Source organism: Cyprinodon tularosa, unplaced genomic scaffold, assembly GCF_016077235.1.
Source record: "Cyprinodon tularosa strain WSP-4 unplaced genomic scaffold, ASM1607723v1 ctg505, whole genome shotgun sequence".
NCBI classification, from domain to species: domain Eukaryota; kingdom Metazoa; phylum Chordata; class Actinopteri; order Cyprinodontiformes; family Cyprinodontidae; genus Cyprinodon; species Cyprinodon tularosa.
In genome coordinates, this window is record NW_024039236.1 from 325,071 (window position 1) to 343,844 (window position 18,774).

General features: G+C 40.4%; 1 protein-coding gene across 2 annotated transcripts in view; it reads right to left on the reverse strand.

Annotated features, from left to right (window-relative positions):
* LOC119795240 (protein kinase C epsilon type-like) overlaps window positions 1–18,774 on the reverse strand; it is a 151,946-nt gene that overhangs the window by 63,188 nt on the left and 69,984 nt on the right. The window contains exons 3-10 of one of the 2 annotated variants that reach the window (XM_038303131.1): window positions 8,073–8,238; window positions 7,113–7,147; window positions 6,726–6,814; window positions 6,413–6,545; window positions 6,192–6,334; window positions 2,506–2,605; window positions 2,151–2,410; window positions 1,894–2,067 (exon numbers count right to left, since the gene is read on the reverse strand). In XM_038303131.1, the coding sequence (XP_038159059.1) occupies window positions 1,894–2,067; window positions 2,151–2,410; window positions 2,506–2,605; window positions 6,192–6,334; window positions 6,413–6,545; window positions 6,726–6,814; window positions 7,113–7,147; window positions 8,073–8,238 (1,100 nt within the window). The remainder of the gene's footprint in view (window positions 1–1,893; window positions 2,068–2,150; window positions 2,411–2,505; window positions 2,606–6,191; window positions 6,335–6,412; window positions 6,546–6,725; window positions 6,815–7,112; window positions 7,148–8,072; window positions 8,239–18,774) is intronic. The other variant, XM_038303132.1, reaches the window with a different exon arrangement.

The following is an 18,774-nucleotide window of genomic DNA, read 5'->3' on the forward strand; positions in this document are numbered from 1 at the left end:
TCTACATCATAATAAACCAACATTAAACATGGCATTAATATTAAATTTCAGCAAACAACATTTAGCATTGCCACTTTGATTTTGGCATTTCCATCAACAGCAAAAAGACACTAATTCAATTGCATCTTCTCAACTGGTGAATTGGTTAGAATTGAATGATTGTTTAATGATTGATCCACTATTAATAATTGACCATATTAAAAAAAAATTACTTTTGTTTACAATAATTTTACACTGAATTAACATCTCCTGCTATTTAGGTAGTAATATTCACTGCGTAGATGTGTTCTACAGTAGGTCACATTACGGTTGGTTATAGACTATAAGCCTAGAGGAATCATCACCTGGAAATTTTACTTTAGTTTCAGCAGTTCAGTTTAAAAACAAGAAAAAGTTTTTTTCCAACAAACAAATAACTAACCTGATAAACCAGACTAAATGTGAGATTAAATGTGTAATCTAGTCTGGCCCCGATGATTGAGACATCTGAAGATTGTTAATGAGAACAACCTGGTGCTTTTCAAACCATGTCTGTGCCTATTGACCAACACTCTGACAAATGAGCGCAACTGACCATCAGGAAGCTGGGGGGGGGAGTGTAAACAAACAGCCTGTCGGTAAAACTGCGAATACGTCCTTCTTAAAAGTGAAGGAGCGTAGAACCTCTTCCTGCTCACATTTCAACGAAAACTCCAAGTCTAATCTTTCCAAAACTGATTCAAAAGCAGATTCAAACGAGAACTGTTCAATAGTTGTTGCCATCTTCCTTGTTGTGCTTTCTCCAGCGTCGTGCAGCTTTGTCGTCACGCCCTCAAAACCCCGCCCGCTTTGCATCCAGAAATTCAAAACACATCCCTGCGTTGTGATTGGCCCACCAGTTCTAGGGCGTTGATCGAATTTGATCTAATTTTTGCCGCTGGGGCTAGTTTGCTAGGCTACCAGATAACATTATTTGATGGTCAACGACCATATAAAAAAACAAAAAAAACAAAAAAACTTTAAAGTTTACAATTCTACATCAAAATGGAAAAGAAATTATTTATATGTCATAATTTAAATTATTTAACTGTGGTCTGCTTTAGCTGTAGCAGTGAGGAGGGGAGAAAACAAGACGCTGACAACAAAAGGACGGATGACTGAATGCAATAAAATAAACCGCTGAATATTTCCCACTAAGAACTACCAGCAGCCTGTTGGACTGTTAGGCAACAGCAGAGGGTTAGAAGACGATTAAATCTGTGCTCATTCTCATGCTAGTAGCAATAAACCAAAATCTCAGTCCTCTGGTTTCTCTCACACACCAGTTATGCTTTTCCCTCCAGATCCATTTTGGTGGTGCAGTACCAGGAGGAACCTGCAGGGGTCTGTCAAACTCACTGACCTTTTAAAAACACACTAACCTGTAATTAAAGGCAAACTGGTCCCCAGTGGGGGCAGTTATCTTATACTAGCCATTCTGTAAACATAACTTTAGTGGGAAATAAAGTCTAGGTTATTTAGATTTCTGATTAGGGTATTTTTGGTGTTTTTTTTTCTCGTTGGGAATTCAAAATAAAACATCAATTCTGATATACAAATTAAATTTAAGCCTCAAAACATAGAGCATCTTCATTCCAATCTGCTGTTATGATAGTTTATCATGGAAGTAAAACCTCAACATGTGGTGGAATGTTTAATTCAAAGGCCTGGAGAAAATATTTTCTCTCTGTTTTCTTTTTTCATTTTAAAGATGCAGCAGAGAGACCTGTTTTATTCTTTTATTGTTATAAGTTAAATAATGTAAGTGAAATAATCAAAGGTTTGAACCAGACTCAGACAGAAGCGTCAGTTTGAATATGGTCTAACACTGCCCCCTGGTGGAGCACATGTGTCTCTGCGTGTGTGTGTTCCTACTTTAGTCTGGAAGCAGCAGAAGAGTTGTGTCAGGTAAGGGTGCTTCCTGGCCAGCGCTAGGATCCTTTTCTCAGTCATGGTGCAGTCCACGTCATCGTCCTGCAGGATCACGTCCTTCTTTAACACTTTGACGGCGTAAACCTCGTCGGTACCTTTCAGCTCGGCCAGCATCACCTGATCACATGACATGCCACGCTCAGAAACCAGGGGGAAAGCTTGCTTTTATTTTCTCAAGTGGTTGGAAATCTTTCACCAACCTTTCCAAAGCTTCCTTTCCCCAGAACCTTTATGAACACGTAATCATGTAGGTGCATCCTTTTGGTCTGTGGGCAGCTGTGACCTTTGACCTCACCGTTCTCCTGGCTTCTCTCTTCCTTTACTCCATTTCCAGCGCCGCTCCCTCCTTCTGCTCCCATGGTTGGAACAGACAGGGACGTGGAGAGCGGGTGTGTTTTGTGCTCGTCTCCGCGGTGGTCAAAGGACAGAGCTTTCCGGATGTTTTCCAGCTCCTTCACATCTGAGCAGAGGCGAAGGAAAGATGACAGCCGAGGCCTCGTTCAACGCTTTCTTTCTAGATCCCGAAGTGATGCGATGGGTACGACGTTCCCTTACCTTGGTCGCATGGGGAGGTAGGGGCAGACCTTGAGCGGTCCTCTTCTTCCTGAGGAGTATCTGAGAGCGGCTGCTGGGGGTCCCTGGTCTGGCGAGCCTGCTTGAAGACAAAGTTAATCTATTTACAGGTGGAACTAGATTACTATATCATCTAAACATGTAATTCGTTGAATAATCTGAATTTATTTAAAAGCCCAATTTGCAAAAAAGACCACATAGTGCGAGACGTTGATTTCCAAATATAAAGTTTATTTATTTATTTTATTTTTACCTGTCCACCTCTGGCCTGTAGCTGCAGAAAAACACCAGCACCCCTTAATTGGATGCATGGATGGATGGATGGATGGATGGATGGATGGATGGATGGATGGATGGATGGATGGATGGATGGATGGATGCATGGATGGATGGATGGATGCATGGATGGATGGATGGATGGATGGATGATGGATGTTTATTTTTATCTCACCAGATGATTCCAGGCTAAAGATGGAATTTATAAATGAATGAGTTCATCTAAAGTTGATTGATCGTATAAATTAATTGATTAAAGGCCATTTTCCTGGTTTTTTTTTCTGTATCATTAGAAACTTTCCAGAACATAGAAAACTTCCTGGGGTCAAATAAAGTTGAGGCAGCTGCATTAGATACTGATGGCAAAGACAAAAAAAGTTTTTGTTTTTCCTCACTTTAGAAATATCTTAACAATATTAAAAATGAGCCTGTTAAGATACAGAATCAATAAATACAATATATCAAACATCATTTCTGAAGGACTGTGACATTCTGTCACATTATTAGACACCGAACTGCACTAAAGGGTGTTTATTATTGCTGGGAGAAACGTTCCTTCAAATGAGGGATTCTGGTTCTGGATGTGGTTCTGGATTTCTGGATAGGGTTCTGAATCTGGTTCTGGATCTTGGTCTGGATCTGGTTCTGGATCTCCGGATCTGGTTTTGGATCTGGATCTCTGGTTCTGGATCTGGTCCCAAATCTGGTTCTCTGGATCTGGATCTCTGGGTCTGGATCTGGTTCTGGATCTGGATTTCTGGATCTGGTTCTGGATTTGGTTATGGATCTGGTCGTGGATCTGGTTCTGAATCTGATTATGGATCTGATTCTGGATTTGGTTCTAGGTCTGGTCCTGGATCTAGTGCTGATCCTGGATCTGAGTCTGGATTTGGTTCTGGTTCTGGTTCTGGTCCTGGATCTTGTTCTGGATCTGGTTCTGGATTTGGTTCTGGTTCTGGATATGGTCCTTGATCTGGTTCTGGATCTGATTCTGGATTTGGTTCTGGGTCTGGTCCTGGATCTGATTCTGGATCTGGTTCTGGATCTATCAGAGGGAAGTTCTAAGAAATGCATTAACAAATAGAGCCTTCCATATTTACTGTGCTTATTGCTGGCATGCTTCTTTCTATCATCCTATATCTGTTTAGTTTCCATGTTTCTATCATCACCTTCCATCACCTTAAAGGAATAGTATTCCTTTAATCCAGTGTTTTTATAACAAACAGAACCACACCAGGTTGGTTCTCCATTTTTGTCTCCATTAAACTGTAAAATAATCCAGACTGGACTCTGGATCCTTTCCTGTTTCTGCTCTGGTATCCTTTCGTTCTGACATCGCTCCTCTTGCAGGTATAATCAAGGCACCACTTTAAAGGTATACTATGCAACCGGTGTTGATTTTCCAGCGAGGCTCCCCCCAGAGGGCGAAAGTAAAAGTGCACTGTCGTAAATATGCACAGCTGTTCTCCTGGTTTCTCCGTCAAGCCAGGCGCGGTTGCTTTGAGCTTAGCAGACAGGCGAACGCAACGATTGACTAACACAGTAAAAGTATGAACATGCACACAGAGAGAGAGAAACCATTCCAATGTTACTTACAATCACATCAGCAGAAACGCGAGGTCCGCGTCAGCCTTGCAGCCTTCTTTTTATTTTAGCTCTCGCAATTCGGAAAAAGCTTGCCCGATGTTCACCCGTGTACGACTCCTCTCTCTGTCCGGAGCCCTTTTCCTCTTTCTTGCCTGCTTTCGCTGTTTTCACGCTGGTTCCGCCATGATAACTGCACAAAGATCGCCACTATGCTAGCAACGAGCATGCTTTTAACTGGGGGCGTGTAGCAGTTCTCGCCGTAAAGCAAGACCGACTCTCGCGAGACTTCTGAGCCTGTGGGTGCGGGTCGAGGGCTCCTGCAATTGCAAGTGCGATATTTCCCCCACAGACCACCAGGGCGGCCAAGAATACCTTTGTTCAACCTGAAATGACTCATTTAATCATCCAAAACGTTATGGAACACATTAATTAACTGAAAAATGTTGCATAGTGTGCCTTTAAATAAACACCATGGCCCTCTAGTGGACAGTAGTGAAACTACAGCACTAAAAGACATGATCAGTCAGTAACCCGGCATCAGCCAGACTGATGTGTGTAGAGTTGAGTTCAAGGTGATCTATCTAGAATAGCTGCAGTTCTGTCTGTCTTTCTAAGGACGGACGTTTATTACAGTGCTATGAGCTGATTGGGTGACGGCCAGCTAGTACCCTGCCAAATTAAAATTCTATCAGAAGAAAAGCACTGACTCTTTCCCATCAACAAATACACAAAGTGCTTCTCTTGCTCCTTTTTTAAAATGAGAGATTGTAGCTATTTTAGCTAAAACCAAGTTGGTTGCTGTAACAACAGGTGAGTCCTCCAGCGCAGCCATATTTGTAACACAAGGCCCCTCTGACTGTCATCATTCCTACATGTCCCGCCCCTAAAAACACTGCTGGCCGGTCATTGGTCTGACTCTCTGGTTGGTACGACACGGACGTATTAGCTGGAGTCTTTCAAGATGGATTTGCTGTGAGACTGAAAACTCAGATCTTGTGACCATCCAGCTTTCAGCGCAGGGTTAATCAGTTAATGGTATTAGACAAAATATAATCTAAGTTTGATGGTTATAATTAATCAACAATTAATCATAAGGCGATTCTTTGTTTAAATCCCTCTTTGGGACTTCTGAACATCCGCTCCATTTCCCTTCTCAGTACAGGTAAGATCCCGGTGATTGTTCTGGTTGAGTAGTGGCTAAGCATTAGCACTATGTAGCTCCCAGCCGGTGAAGCTTCATGACGTGTCCATTTATAAACGCCATTTCAACGCCAAGGTTAGGACAATTGGAAAGTTGTTATCGTACCCATATCTATGATATTGTAAGTGCCAAATGTTCAAATTCTGCATGCCAATAATCTATTTTTCCTAATGAAAGACTTACTACTCTTCATGTCAATAATTATGATATTTTTTTCTGGTGGCGGAGATTAATAATGACAGAATGAAGTTTGGAAAGAATGGGTTAAACTTTACTGCCATAGCAATAGAGAGCAATAGTAATACAATTAGATAGATTCACTTTATAATACCTAGAACTGTTTATGGTGCAGCATCTTCCCCGCATGTTTACCGTCCACCTAACTTTCCATGAATTTAGAAGTGATTTTAATTAATAGATGTGATTTATTTCAGCAGTCTTGCCCGATCTGCAAGATCACAACATTTCGGCTCTTCAAGAAAAAATTATTAGGAAGAAATTAACTTGAAATGTATGGATGGCTACCTTTATTAGAATGTAGACAATAAATAGAAGCTGATTAGCTTCAGTCTGAATAAAATCTATGGATTGAGTGAATGCAGACCTTTTTCCGCCTCTGGGCGCTGTTGGAGATCTTATCTGGTGTCAGTCCGAGGTCTGACAACACTGTGGCGATCCTTCTAGCGTCTACGCCACAAGTTGGCGCCACATTTCTCTCGCATCGCCTGTGTACGTTGACTTTACAAACTGAAACACAGACGAACAGAGGAAACAGGTTCATCATATGGGAGGAGGAAGGATAAGGGGAAGCAGGGTTCTGGGTACCTTTACACTGCAGCCCCTGTCGCAGCAGACCCCACAGCAGGGAGCCGCAGTGGTCACAGAAGGTGAAGGCCTTAAAGTTGTGGATGCTGAACTTGTGCGGGACGTTGACACTGAACCTCTGAGACCCGACCTGCTGTGAGAAGAACGAGACGAACCGCAGTTCAAAAACTCATTTCAGATTCCTGATCGGACGCGTGTCGCTCACGGCTTCAAACTAGCCATCATGGCTAATTCTGGCACTTTCTGGTATGTGTTGATCCTTCTTCAGAAATCCACATAATCATCCAGATCAACCAAAGTCATCATCTCCTACCTCTCCAACTGTGTCGTCCTGCCTCTTCATTCCTGCGCACTTTGTGATGATGAGCTCATGGCAGCGTTTATGGACCACGCAGGTACAAACTGCAGCAGAGACACAAAAAAACGACACTCTTCATTTCTAAATAATCATAGATATATGAATAATCATATATCTATCAACTGATAAATGCAGAATAGCCTGGCTTATTACATGGTCATTACATATGTTTTAAAATAAATTTTCCCATAATTTGACCATGTTGGATAAAATATCTGTATTTATGTTGGCGGTTATCAGTTGTTTGCGTTTACAGCATTTAAACCAGTGTCTGTTTCCATTCTGCTTCTTAACAGAGAGAGGAGTTTGTCAAGCAAAAAGTGATACGCATAAAGACATTACCTTGACACTGATAGCCCTGCTTCCCCAACACACCCCTGCAGAAAGACAGACACAAGTGAATGTTAGGTAATCATTTTGGACAGGAGAGCAAACAAAAGGCCGTCATAAACCAGTTATCCTTTTGGACAATGATCATTTAAAGACTTTTCTTTTCCACCAGATACATAATTTTAAAAAAGCCCATCAAGCTACAGTTCTCTAAAAGTAAATTATTTGCAGAAGGATGTGTCATTTGTAAATAGATTGATTCTTTGACATGAAATGTTCTGGATCTGATTCATGGGTGCTTTATTTCTCAGAAAAATATGGCAGAAGCAATTCATCAGATTAATCTATTAGTGAAATACCTGATTAATCCCTAACTGGAGTATAGAGACTGTAAAACATGCCTTTAGCTGACAGAACAACCATCTTAGAACAGCAATTATACCAAAACTAGTAAACAAATGTAGAAATATTATGCATTCAAGATAAAAAACAAAACAAAAACGTTTTTGCCTCTCATTACCATCTATCCAGAGCTTAGGAGAGGAAAATTCTAAATTGTACCTGGTTTAACTCTGAAAAGCTTGCAGCGCAGATTAAGATTCATTCATAAAAACTCTGCTGAAATGTTCTTAGGAGGATCCATGATTAGCTGTAACAATAACTTTATCTAAGAAATATTTCTAATGTGAATAACCCCCTAACCCTAACCCTGGATCTGTGTGTGATCCTCACTGCTCAGCATCCTCACTACAGACGCAGCATTTTATGAGGAGCCTCATAAAGCAGGAAACCAGGAAGAGCCTGGTGAAGGCTTCAGCTGCACTGTGCCAGACATGAATGATCCCAGTTTGGTTTGGAAAAGAAAAGCATTCACTTGGTAGGAAATAAAGTATGATCTTCATTCAGCTCATTTCTTTCATCCATCTATTCGATAAATTCTGTCAATTTGATGTTTTGCTGTGAGTTTCTGACCAGATGAAGTCCCTGCAGTGAGAGCAGTAGGTGGGCTGTCTCAGGTAGGTGGCCATGAACTTGTGCCCGTTGACCTGGTGGACCCTTCGCCGCACCGCTCCCTGCCGCTTCCTGGGTCGCATTCGCTGCCGGAAAACCCGCTCCTCATTGTCGGTGGAGCCCGCCTCTGCAAAACAGGATGCACAAACAGACATTGTTGGAAAATGATGATACATGTGATGTAATATGGATCACTGACACGGAGAGAATAAGGGCTGTAGTAGTAAACACACCAATTTCAGTGCAGCAGATAAGATGCTAACAGTTTGTTTTACATACCTTTTTTTTTTTTGGTTTTTTTGCACAAAAAACAGAATTGATATTTCATATATATATATAAATAAACATACATATATGTAAATATATATAAATAAATAAAAAATATATAAAAAATATATAATATATAATATATATATATATATATATATATATATATATATATATATATATATATATATATATATATATATATATATATATATATATATATATATATATACCGGTATATATATATATACAACCTGGTGGTATGTGGGTGTAGGTGCAGCAAGTTGTGCTGAACACCTTCAGCAGGAAGAGGCAACCTGTGAGCCTGTAAGTCTCCGCTAAGGGCAGCAAATCCAGATATTACACATATAAATCCTTTACACATTTGAGGATCTCACACGGCAGAAGTGTAGCAAAAATCAAGTGTAAACAGAGTGTAAACAGGATGTTTTACACATTTGCAAACCAGATTTCACACACAGTAATTTTACACATTTGCAGATTGTTTCAAAGACACACAAATCTCCTCACACATTTACAGTTTCATTTACACATTTTCAAATCCCACTGCACACACACAAATCAAGATACAGATACACAACTCTCCACACACATTTACAAATAATAAAGCAATATATATATCTATCTATATATATATCTATATATATATATATATATATATATATATATATATATATATATATATATATATATATATATATATATTATGAATATAAAAAATAAAAGCATGCAGAATAACCTAGCTGCCAGTAGATGGAGACAGAGCACTAAATGTTCCTGTACATTGAGCTCCTAGATTTGTTTTCATAGACACACAATGCCTCATTCCCATCAGATATGGGTTCAAGTTTTGGTTTGAAACAAGTTCATAACATGTAGGTGAAGAGCAGAGATAAGAGTCAGCTTGTTTTTATGAAGATTAAGACAAAAAAAAACCCTGAATATATCAGGAACCGTATTCTTTTAATTAGTTTGAAACTACATTTATTTCAAAATCTTCAGATTTATTTATTATTATAAATTTTTCAAATGACTCTTTTCACATTGAGTTTTACAGATTTACATCATTTTTTAAACTGCATTGTACAAATCACATTTACTTCTGGGATTTCCTCTAGAGTGGTTACTGGTGTGCATGGACGTTAGGAACATTTATATTGGTCAATGGGAGTATTTATATTAGGCTGAAAATGAAGAGAAAAGACTGCAATTTACTAAACTCTAGTTTGAAAACAGAAATTTGACAAAAATCTGACATATAGAATACCAGAAAAAAATGTAAACAAAATGTAAGTAAAAAAAAGGTACTGAAATTGAAAAAAATAGTCTGAAAAAAATAGAAAATAAAATCTGAGAAAACAGAAAAGTTGCACTCCAAACCTTTCTTTCATTAAATTTTTATGCAGTTTTGGATAGACTGAACAAATACTCCACAGTTGAACAATGCAATTTAAATCAACCTTTAATTGTGGCATTAGAGACACCAGGGACCATAGCCAAAGGCCAGAACGGGCGACATCAAAAACTGAAACTGCTGGCTAAGGATAAGGTTAAAAACAGCAAGAGTGTTATTCACGCTGGTGGTAATGACACCCGGTTACGCCGATCGGAGGTCACTAAAATTAGTGTTGCTTCAGTGTGTAAGTTTGCCAAAACAATGTCGGACTCCGTCATTCTCTCTGGTCCCCTCCCTGATCTGACCAGTGATGACATGTTTAGCCGCATGTCGTCATTCAACCGCTGGTTGTCTAGGTGGTGTCCTGAAAACAACGTGGGCTACATTAATAATTGGCAATCCTTTTGGGGAAAGCCTGGTCTGATTCGGAGAGACGGCATCCATCCCACTTTGAATGGTGCAGCTCTTCTTTCTAGGAATCTGGCCACATTTATTAGTCCTCCAAAACCCTGACCACCCAGGGTGCAGACCAGGAAGCAGAGTCGTAGTTTAACACACATCTCTGCAGCTTCTCTACTGTTACCCACTCTTTACTCCATCCAGACAGTGTCTTGCCCACAACCGAAATCTAATAAATTAGCAAATATTCCCAAAGGAGTAAATCATGATAATCTAATTAAAATTAAAATAACTCCAATTGGGGAAAAATTTAAAACAATTAAATGTGGTCTGTTTAACCTCCTAACATCCAGCTCATTTTGGGTAATCCTATCCTATTTTGCACACCAAAATGAAAAAGCAAATAACTTAGGAACTGTAAGCCCAAATTACAAGTGCAATACATTATTTGAATGCTAACACCCTCTAGTGTCTGAATATATAAATTAAACTTGCATGAGTGGAACACAGACCAACCTGAATCAGTTCAAACATGACTCAAAGTTGTTTTAGTTAATACTCGAAATGAACAGCAGTAATTAAGACATTCTTGAGAAAAAGCAGGTTTTATTGCATTATATATGTTCTACATCATGTCAACCACAAATGCAGAAACTTTCAGACCTCTAGCTATGACAGTTCCAGAGCTGTGGGGATTGGAACTTTTGGTGTCAGCTTGGAGCTGCGCGCAATGGCTCCACCTGCTGATAAAAATTTTACTGGTGGAATTTTATGCATTCTGAATTAATACCCCCACTTAAGGTCCAACCCGGTGGGTTTTAACAGGTTAACATAATATCTCTTTCCTCTAAAAGTCTGCTAGTTAATGACTTAATTTGTGATAGTCACATTGACTTATGTTGCCTTACAGAAACCTGGTTGCAGCAAGAGGATTATGTGAGCATAAATGAGGCAACTCCTTCAAGTTATTTCAATTTTTACATACCCAGAAGTTCTGGGCAAAGAGAAGGAGTAGCAACAATCTTTCAGTCTGACTTACTGATTACTCCAGTTAATAATTACAACTCTTTTGAACATTTAACCCTTAATTTCCCCCATCCAAATTTTAACGCAAGAAATATTGTGCGTTAAGGACCTGTATCGTCCACCAGGTCCTTACTCTGAATTTTTAGATAAAGTTTCAGAATTCCTTTCTGCTTTGGTATTAAATACTGACAGGATCATCGTAGTGGGAGATTTTAACATCCATGCTGACATTGAAGGAGATAGCTTAAGAGCAGCCTTTAATGCTATCTTAGACACTGTTGGCTTTGTTCAAAATGTGAATACCGTATTTTCACGACTATAAGGCGCAGTTAAACGTCTTTTTTTTCCCTCAAAATGTGCGGTGCGCCCTATGGTGCGGTGCGCCTTATGTGTGTTGTAACTGCGACTTTTGAGACCACCTCATTGAGGAGATGATGAAAGAGTGGCTGAATGTAAGGAGACCAGGTGTTTTTTTTCCACCCCTCACCATCGCTGTTAATATGTAACTCCATGCGTGCCCATCTCACAGCTGATGTGAAAAACATGGGGAAACAAATGAATGCTGTGCTCGCTGTTCAACCGCTCAACATCGGTGTGAACCAGACCCAGCAGGTGCAGCAGAAGCAGCGAGTTATCATGCAAAGTCAATGGTTGACGCGCGTATAGGTGCAGCAAAAGGTCCTGCAGCGCGTTTTGGTGCAGCACGTCGGGAGCGTTTAAGCATCTGACGCACCGCCAACGCGCTGCTGCTGCTCAGATGGAAAAATTGAAGTTTTACTGCTGGACGCGCCGCATCAACCAATCAGAGAAGCTGATCTGGGAGCTGACAGCGAGACAGACAGCGCTCTGATGACATATGATGTTAGATGAAAAAGGCCGGGTGGTTGCGTGGCTGAGGCAGGTGTATCTGAGAAGACTAGGTGGTTTTTTCCACGCATCACCATCACAGCCGATGTGAAAAAAAGATGAATCAAATGAACGCTGTGCTCGCCGTTATCCCGGGGGTCTGACAAAGGAGCTTCCACCGCTCGACATCGGTGTGGAGCGGCCGTTCAAAGTAAGGCTGCAAGCGGCGTGGGAGCGATGGATGACCGACGGAGACCACAGTTTCAGGATAAGAAGGCAGCGCCGGGCAAGTTACGCCACCGTTTGCGGATGGATTGTAGATGGACTGTGTCTGCTGGCTCTGTTGTTCAAGCTTTTGCAAAAGCCGGCATTATTTCTGAGGAGCTGCGCTGCACGGAAAGTGACTCTGACAGCGCAGATGGGGAAACTGGCATGTCTGATTTAGCGCAGCTGTTTAATTCAGAAACAGAGGATGATGACTTTGATGGGTTTGATTAATACTTTGTAATAAATACATGAATAAAGCACAATCATACTCAGTTTTGCTCCCGCTCTATTTTTCTACCTGAAAGCTTAATTCAACAGCAGCCTGTGGGCGGGTCTCCTCCTCTTCAGCGTGGTGGCTGGCAGGTGTTTTTTCATCTAAATAATCTAAATCTTGCAGCTATATTTGCTGTGATCAGTTGGAATAAAGTAGTTTTAATATGTTTTTAAGTGAGAAAGGCCACCTGAAAACTTAATAATTGCAGTCAGTTCATCCAGATTATCTATTTCTGTCGGAGGCGCTCAGACCCCCACATACCAGCGGTGCACCGACAGTAAATTCCTTCAACAGCAGCCTCACCGCGGCTGCTGGCAGGTGTTTTTCATCTAAATAATTTTAGCTGCAGGCACCAGGATACCGGTAATAAAAGCGAACATATTCCGTCGGCAGGTTTCAGGATTTTAAGTTAATTTAGGAGTGACCACAGCGCTGTGTCATCTGCGATGTGTCTGTCTCACGGCCAGCTGCCAGGTTTGATTAATACTTTGTAATAAATACATGAATAAAGCACAGTCATACTCAGTTTTGCCCCCGCTGTATTTTTAAATACGCAGTAGAGGTATTTAAAGGTAGTAGAGGACATGTACCTGTATATAAAAAACGCGCCCTATAGTCCGGTGCGCCTTATGTGTGTGTTAAATACAGAAATGGGACACATAACAGAGAGTGCGCCTTTTAGTCCGGTGCGCCTTATGGTCGTGAAAATACGGTAGTCCCACACGTTCTTATCTTCATAGTTTGGATCTTGTGTTAACATATAGCATAGAATGTGAAGAAATAACAGCATTTCCTCACAACCTTGTCCTCTGACCACTTTCTAATAACCTTCAGGATTACTTTAACAGAGTTCTCCTCCCCCAAAAGAAGGTTACAGTTTAGTAGATCTTTATCAGATAGTGCAGTTATAAATTTTAAAGATTCTGTTTCACTTTCTCTCTCCTCTGTGTCTCTGAGCAATCCTGCAGAGTGCAAAAGCTTAGTTTATTTCCCTTCACAGGTTGATTTTGTTGCTCTGCAAACTGCCTTAGACAATGTACCCCCTTTGAAAATGAAAACCATTAAAAAAAGAAAGCTGGCTCCTTGGTTTAATGTAGAGCTACGCACTTTGAAGGAAAATGCTAGCAAACTGGAAAAAAATATCGCTACACAGGCCTACGGGAATCCTAAGTAGTCTGGAAAATTAGTTTACTGCTGTATAAAAGGGGCCTTTGTAAAGCAAGAGCAGCATATTTCTCCTCATTAGTAGAGGAGAATAAGAATAATCCTAGATTTCTTTTTAACACAGTTGCCAAACTCACCCAGAGCCATAGCTCTGTTGAACCGTTCATTCCACTTGCTCTTAGCAGTAATGATTTTATGGGATTCTTTATAAATAAGATTGATCTTATTAATAATAACATCATTGGCACTCCTCTATCTATGATTGGTTTGTCTCTGGAGGGTGAGGCAGGTCTGCTTTGATCCCGTTGAACTTTCAGAGTTAGGAAAACTATTGTATTCATCTAAGCCTTCAACTTGTATGTTAGATCCAGTTCCAACAAGGTTATTTAAGGAGGTATTCCCTTTGATCTCCTCCTCCATTTTAGATGTGATTAATCTATCTCTGTTACAGGGATATGTACCTAAAGCTTTTAAGGTTGCTGTAATTAAATCTCTGCTTAAGAAACCGTCTCTTGACCCAGATGACTTGGTCAATTTTAGACCTATATCCAATCTGCCTTTCTCCTCTAAAATTCTTGAGAAAGTAGTTGCCAAACAAGAGTGCGATCACTTACACTATAATTAACTTTTTGAAGAGTTTCAGTCTGGCTTAAGAGCTCATCATAGCACTGAAACAGCTCTGGTGAAAGTCACTAATGATATTCTCATGGCCTCAGATAATGGACTTGTATCTGTGCTCATCCTGTTGGATCTTAGTGCTGCATTTGATCCAGTTGATCATAATATTCTTTTAGAAAGACTTGAATATTTTGTTGGAATTAAAGGAACAGCACTAGACTGGTTTAAATCTTATGTGATCGATTTCAGTTTGTCTTTCACTTTATCTTCCTCATGCTCAAAGGTTACCTGTGGAGTACCACAGGGATCAGTGCTAGGACCAATTCTCTTTACTTTATACATGCTCCCAATTGGTTGAGTTATTAGACAGCATTGGAATAATTTTCACTGTGATGCTGATGATACCCAGCTATATCTGTCCATAATCCAGATGAAGCTAACCCATTACATAGATTACAGGCATGTCTTGAAGACATAAAAACCTGGATGTCTCTTAACTTTCTCCTTCTGAATGCAGACAAAACAGAAGTTATAGTCTTTGGACCAGAGTCTTTGAAAAATGAGCTGATTAGCCAGTCACTTCATTTGGGTAGGATTAAACTGATTTCAGATAATAAAGTAAAAAATCTTGGTGTTGTTTTTGATCAGGACCTGTCATTTAAATCCCATATCAAAGAGGTTTCTAGAATTTTCTTCTTTCACCTGAGGAATATTGCAAAAATGATAAATCTCCTGTCCAGGGGTGATGCTGAAAGAAGGCCAAGAAACCCAATTTGACTGGATGATCTGGTGAATTGTAAAGTGCCATGAGATGACATGTTTTGAATTGGCACTATATAAATAAAGTGAAATGAATTGAATTAAGCACTCTATAAGAACCACAATGAAGAACATGATGTACTGATGGATCAGTTGGGTTTTTACTGCTCATACATTGGCATTAATAAAGCATCAGACTGGGATTTACATGCTGATCCTTTTTACTTACCAGCTTTGCTTTGTACTATGAAAAAAGTTGATCAGGACATGCTGGATATTTTCTTCTTAAACAGATTTACTAAACTCTTGTTCTTAAACAGCAGACCTGTAATGTTTTGTCCATTAATAAAGACCTAACATTTTGGATAAGTTTCAAGGCGAGGCGCATCTGTGGCCATTTGCAGGAACATCAAGTTTTTATGATTGTTGATTAGTATGGTTGGGGACTGAGAACAGAGAGTCCATTGGAGAAAAAAAAGTTACACAAATTTTGCAAATGGCTGAAGTTCTCCATTATAAAACCCAAAACATGAAACTGAGGACATCTGCATGTGTCACACAGAGCACACATGGAGAAATACTGTGAGGTGGGCTGTGCCTATATGTCCTGTCATGCAAAGGATTGTGGGCAGATCCTAGGGGCAGGTAAAGAGGTCATGCTAACTGCATTAGCACTAGAAAGCAGACTGATTCCTGGTCCATGCTACTTCATAACTGACAGCATGATGGCCACCACAGATGCACTTATGCCATCATATTCAGTAGTAGCCATTAAAAAATTCCTCATTTTCCTCAATGGGTCCCTATCTGGTCCTATGCTGGTCCTTGGCTGGTTCTTGGCTGATCCTTGGCTGGTCCTTGGCTTGTCATTGGCTGATCCTTGGCTGGTCCTTGGCTTGTCATTGGCTGATCCTTGGCTGGTCCTTGGCTTGTCATTAGCTGATCCTTGGCTGGTCCTTGGCTTGTCATTAGCTGATCCTTGGCTGGTCCTTGGCTGGACCTTGGTTGGTTCTTGGCTGATCCTTGGCTGGTCCTTGGCTTGTCATTGGCTGATCCTTGGCTGGTCCTTGGCTTGTCCTTGGCTGGTTCTTGGCTGATCCTTGGCTGGTTGTTGGCTGGTTATTGGCTGGTCCTTGGCTCGTCCTTGACCTGTCCTTAATTGGTCCTTGACTGGTCCCCTACAATTCCTTTTTAAACATCAATCTTTGCACTAAAATATTCTTTCTGTCATGATTACAGATATTATGGACATTAAGATCTAAAGAGAAGCACCATCTCCTGGTCAGACCCGTAATTCAGTGAAGGGTGGGGTCCTATGCACCCCCAGGAGAAGGCCAATAGATGGAAGTTGGAGGGGATTTGCTGGGAGTTGCAGGGAAGTAGGCTACCATTCGACTGGCGTTTGACTGGGAAGGGCCATTTTGAAAGGCTGTTACTGTAAGTGCCCTTACTTATATGAGGGATTCGGATTAATCCGTTTTATTCGGATTGATCTGAATAAAAGATGCGTGTTAAAAATGAGTGTTAATTTGATGAGTGCTCAAACGTTTGTTTGTGAGGAGGCAGTCGAAACTTTGGCTTAACATATAATTAAAGACAAGTCCAGTCAGCAACGTCGATCTATTGTGATAGTCGCAGAGGACGGTGCACTACCAACATGAGTAAACACTGCCAGACTGAGGTTCAGAGCGTTACTTTAACCACCGGTCTGGTTCTGAGCTGAGGAAGGCCTTTTTTTTTAAAAATCCTTTTCGTCATTTTACATTATGTTCTAATAGATACCTGCCTCATTTCCAATTTGTCCTTTGTGGAATTATAAACTGATGGTTGAAAATAACTGGGAAAATGTAAAGAAATTTTTACACACAGTTGAACGTTAAAGGAGAATCAAGTTAATTGAGAAGTTCAGACTTTCATCCATAAAGAACTCTGGTTAGCCAGCAGATTTAAAACATGTCAACTTTTGTCATGTCCAAAGAACAAGAATCAACACTTACTAGAATCTAAAGGAGAAATAGGAATCAATCAAGTTTAAATGATGTCCAACCATATAGATTAGATAAACCTGGGAAATGTTCACTTCTTCCTTAGTGGAGCTTAACAACAATCAGCTAAAGCATTTAGCAGAAGGTTTCTCAAGACAAGCATCAGGTAAATGAATGCCAGGGTAGTTTCTGTCCGACGGCCTGGAATAACTCATAAGTAGTGATAAGCTGTGCCATGCCATACTTTTTCATTCTGGTTTTTATTGCTACGAGGTGTGTTCAGAATCAATCCACTGCAGACAGGAGAACTCCTCCAAACTCTGTCTCTGCATTTACAGAAACGTCACTCCTAGACACTAAAAGCACATTCCTTTCTCTGCGTCCTCCATCTTTCTCCTCAAGTCCTTTCTACTGTGCAACATCACCGTCACCAAGCAGCTGAATACTCTTCCCTTGCAGCACAGTTGGACTTTTAAGGGGAAGGGATGGGACAGACCTTTGCTGCTTTTAAACACCAGAGTCTATTATACAAGCCGATCAAACTGACTTAGGATGAATCGAAGCCGTCTATAAACACCTGCTGTAGGGTAAAAACTGCAAATATGTGGCCCTGTATCGGCTTCACGGTGACAGATTACTGTAATTATCTAGTTATTACTAAATATGACCTGAACCAGTCCTCTAATGTTCTGCTGTTGGATGAAATATGGGCAACAACTGGTGGGAGAGAATACAAAACAAACAAACTACAGCTTAGCAAAGATAGCATGTTTTACTTTGGAGGAAAACAGCCCCCTTGGTTCAGATTATTAGTTTATGTCATGATCTGGTCTGTTTGCTCTACCTTAATAGTTATGTCTTTCACCTGCCATTTTCTCCTCTCCATTTATTCCTCTAACCTGTGTCCTTTGGTATATATATATATATATATATATATATATATATATATATATATATATATATATATATATATATATATATATATATATATATATATATATATATATATATATATATATATATATATATATATATATATATATATATTGTTGGGATCTGGGGATGTACCACCTTCCTCCAGCCGAGTGCGCCGTGAGTCTCCTGGGGCTGGAGCCCTCCAGCACACCTGAGACGCATCTACTCATCAGGAGACCTTCCATTTTTATAAGCAGCTGCAAGACCTTCCTTCGACGCCGCAGTGTTGACCTTAGTTTGGTTAGCAACCTGAGCCTCTGATACCTGAAAGAATCTTAGTTGTCTCAAGTGAGAGAGCTGATTCTAACCCTCCTTTGTTTTTGCTCACAGGAAACCTGTCTCTAGCCTGAAGCTCTGGGTGAGCTTAACCTGCCTTCCAGCCCTGGTGAGCCAAACCTGAAGATTCCTATTAGGATTTCCTCTGCTGCTCTCTGTGAAGAGCTGGAAACTCTGATCAAGGTCTGCCATTCAAAGTCAGAAGCTAGATGCTGCAGCTGCTTGTGAACTCTGCTGAACCAACAGTCTCTGGACCCAACGGTTCCCTCTCTCACAAGGAGAAGCTTGGACCCCATCAAGGTAGAATCAGAATTATCTAAAAGGACTCATTAATCATCTGCCTGCCCAGCTAATCAAACTGTCATCTCTGCAGACTTCAGTGAACCCAAC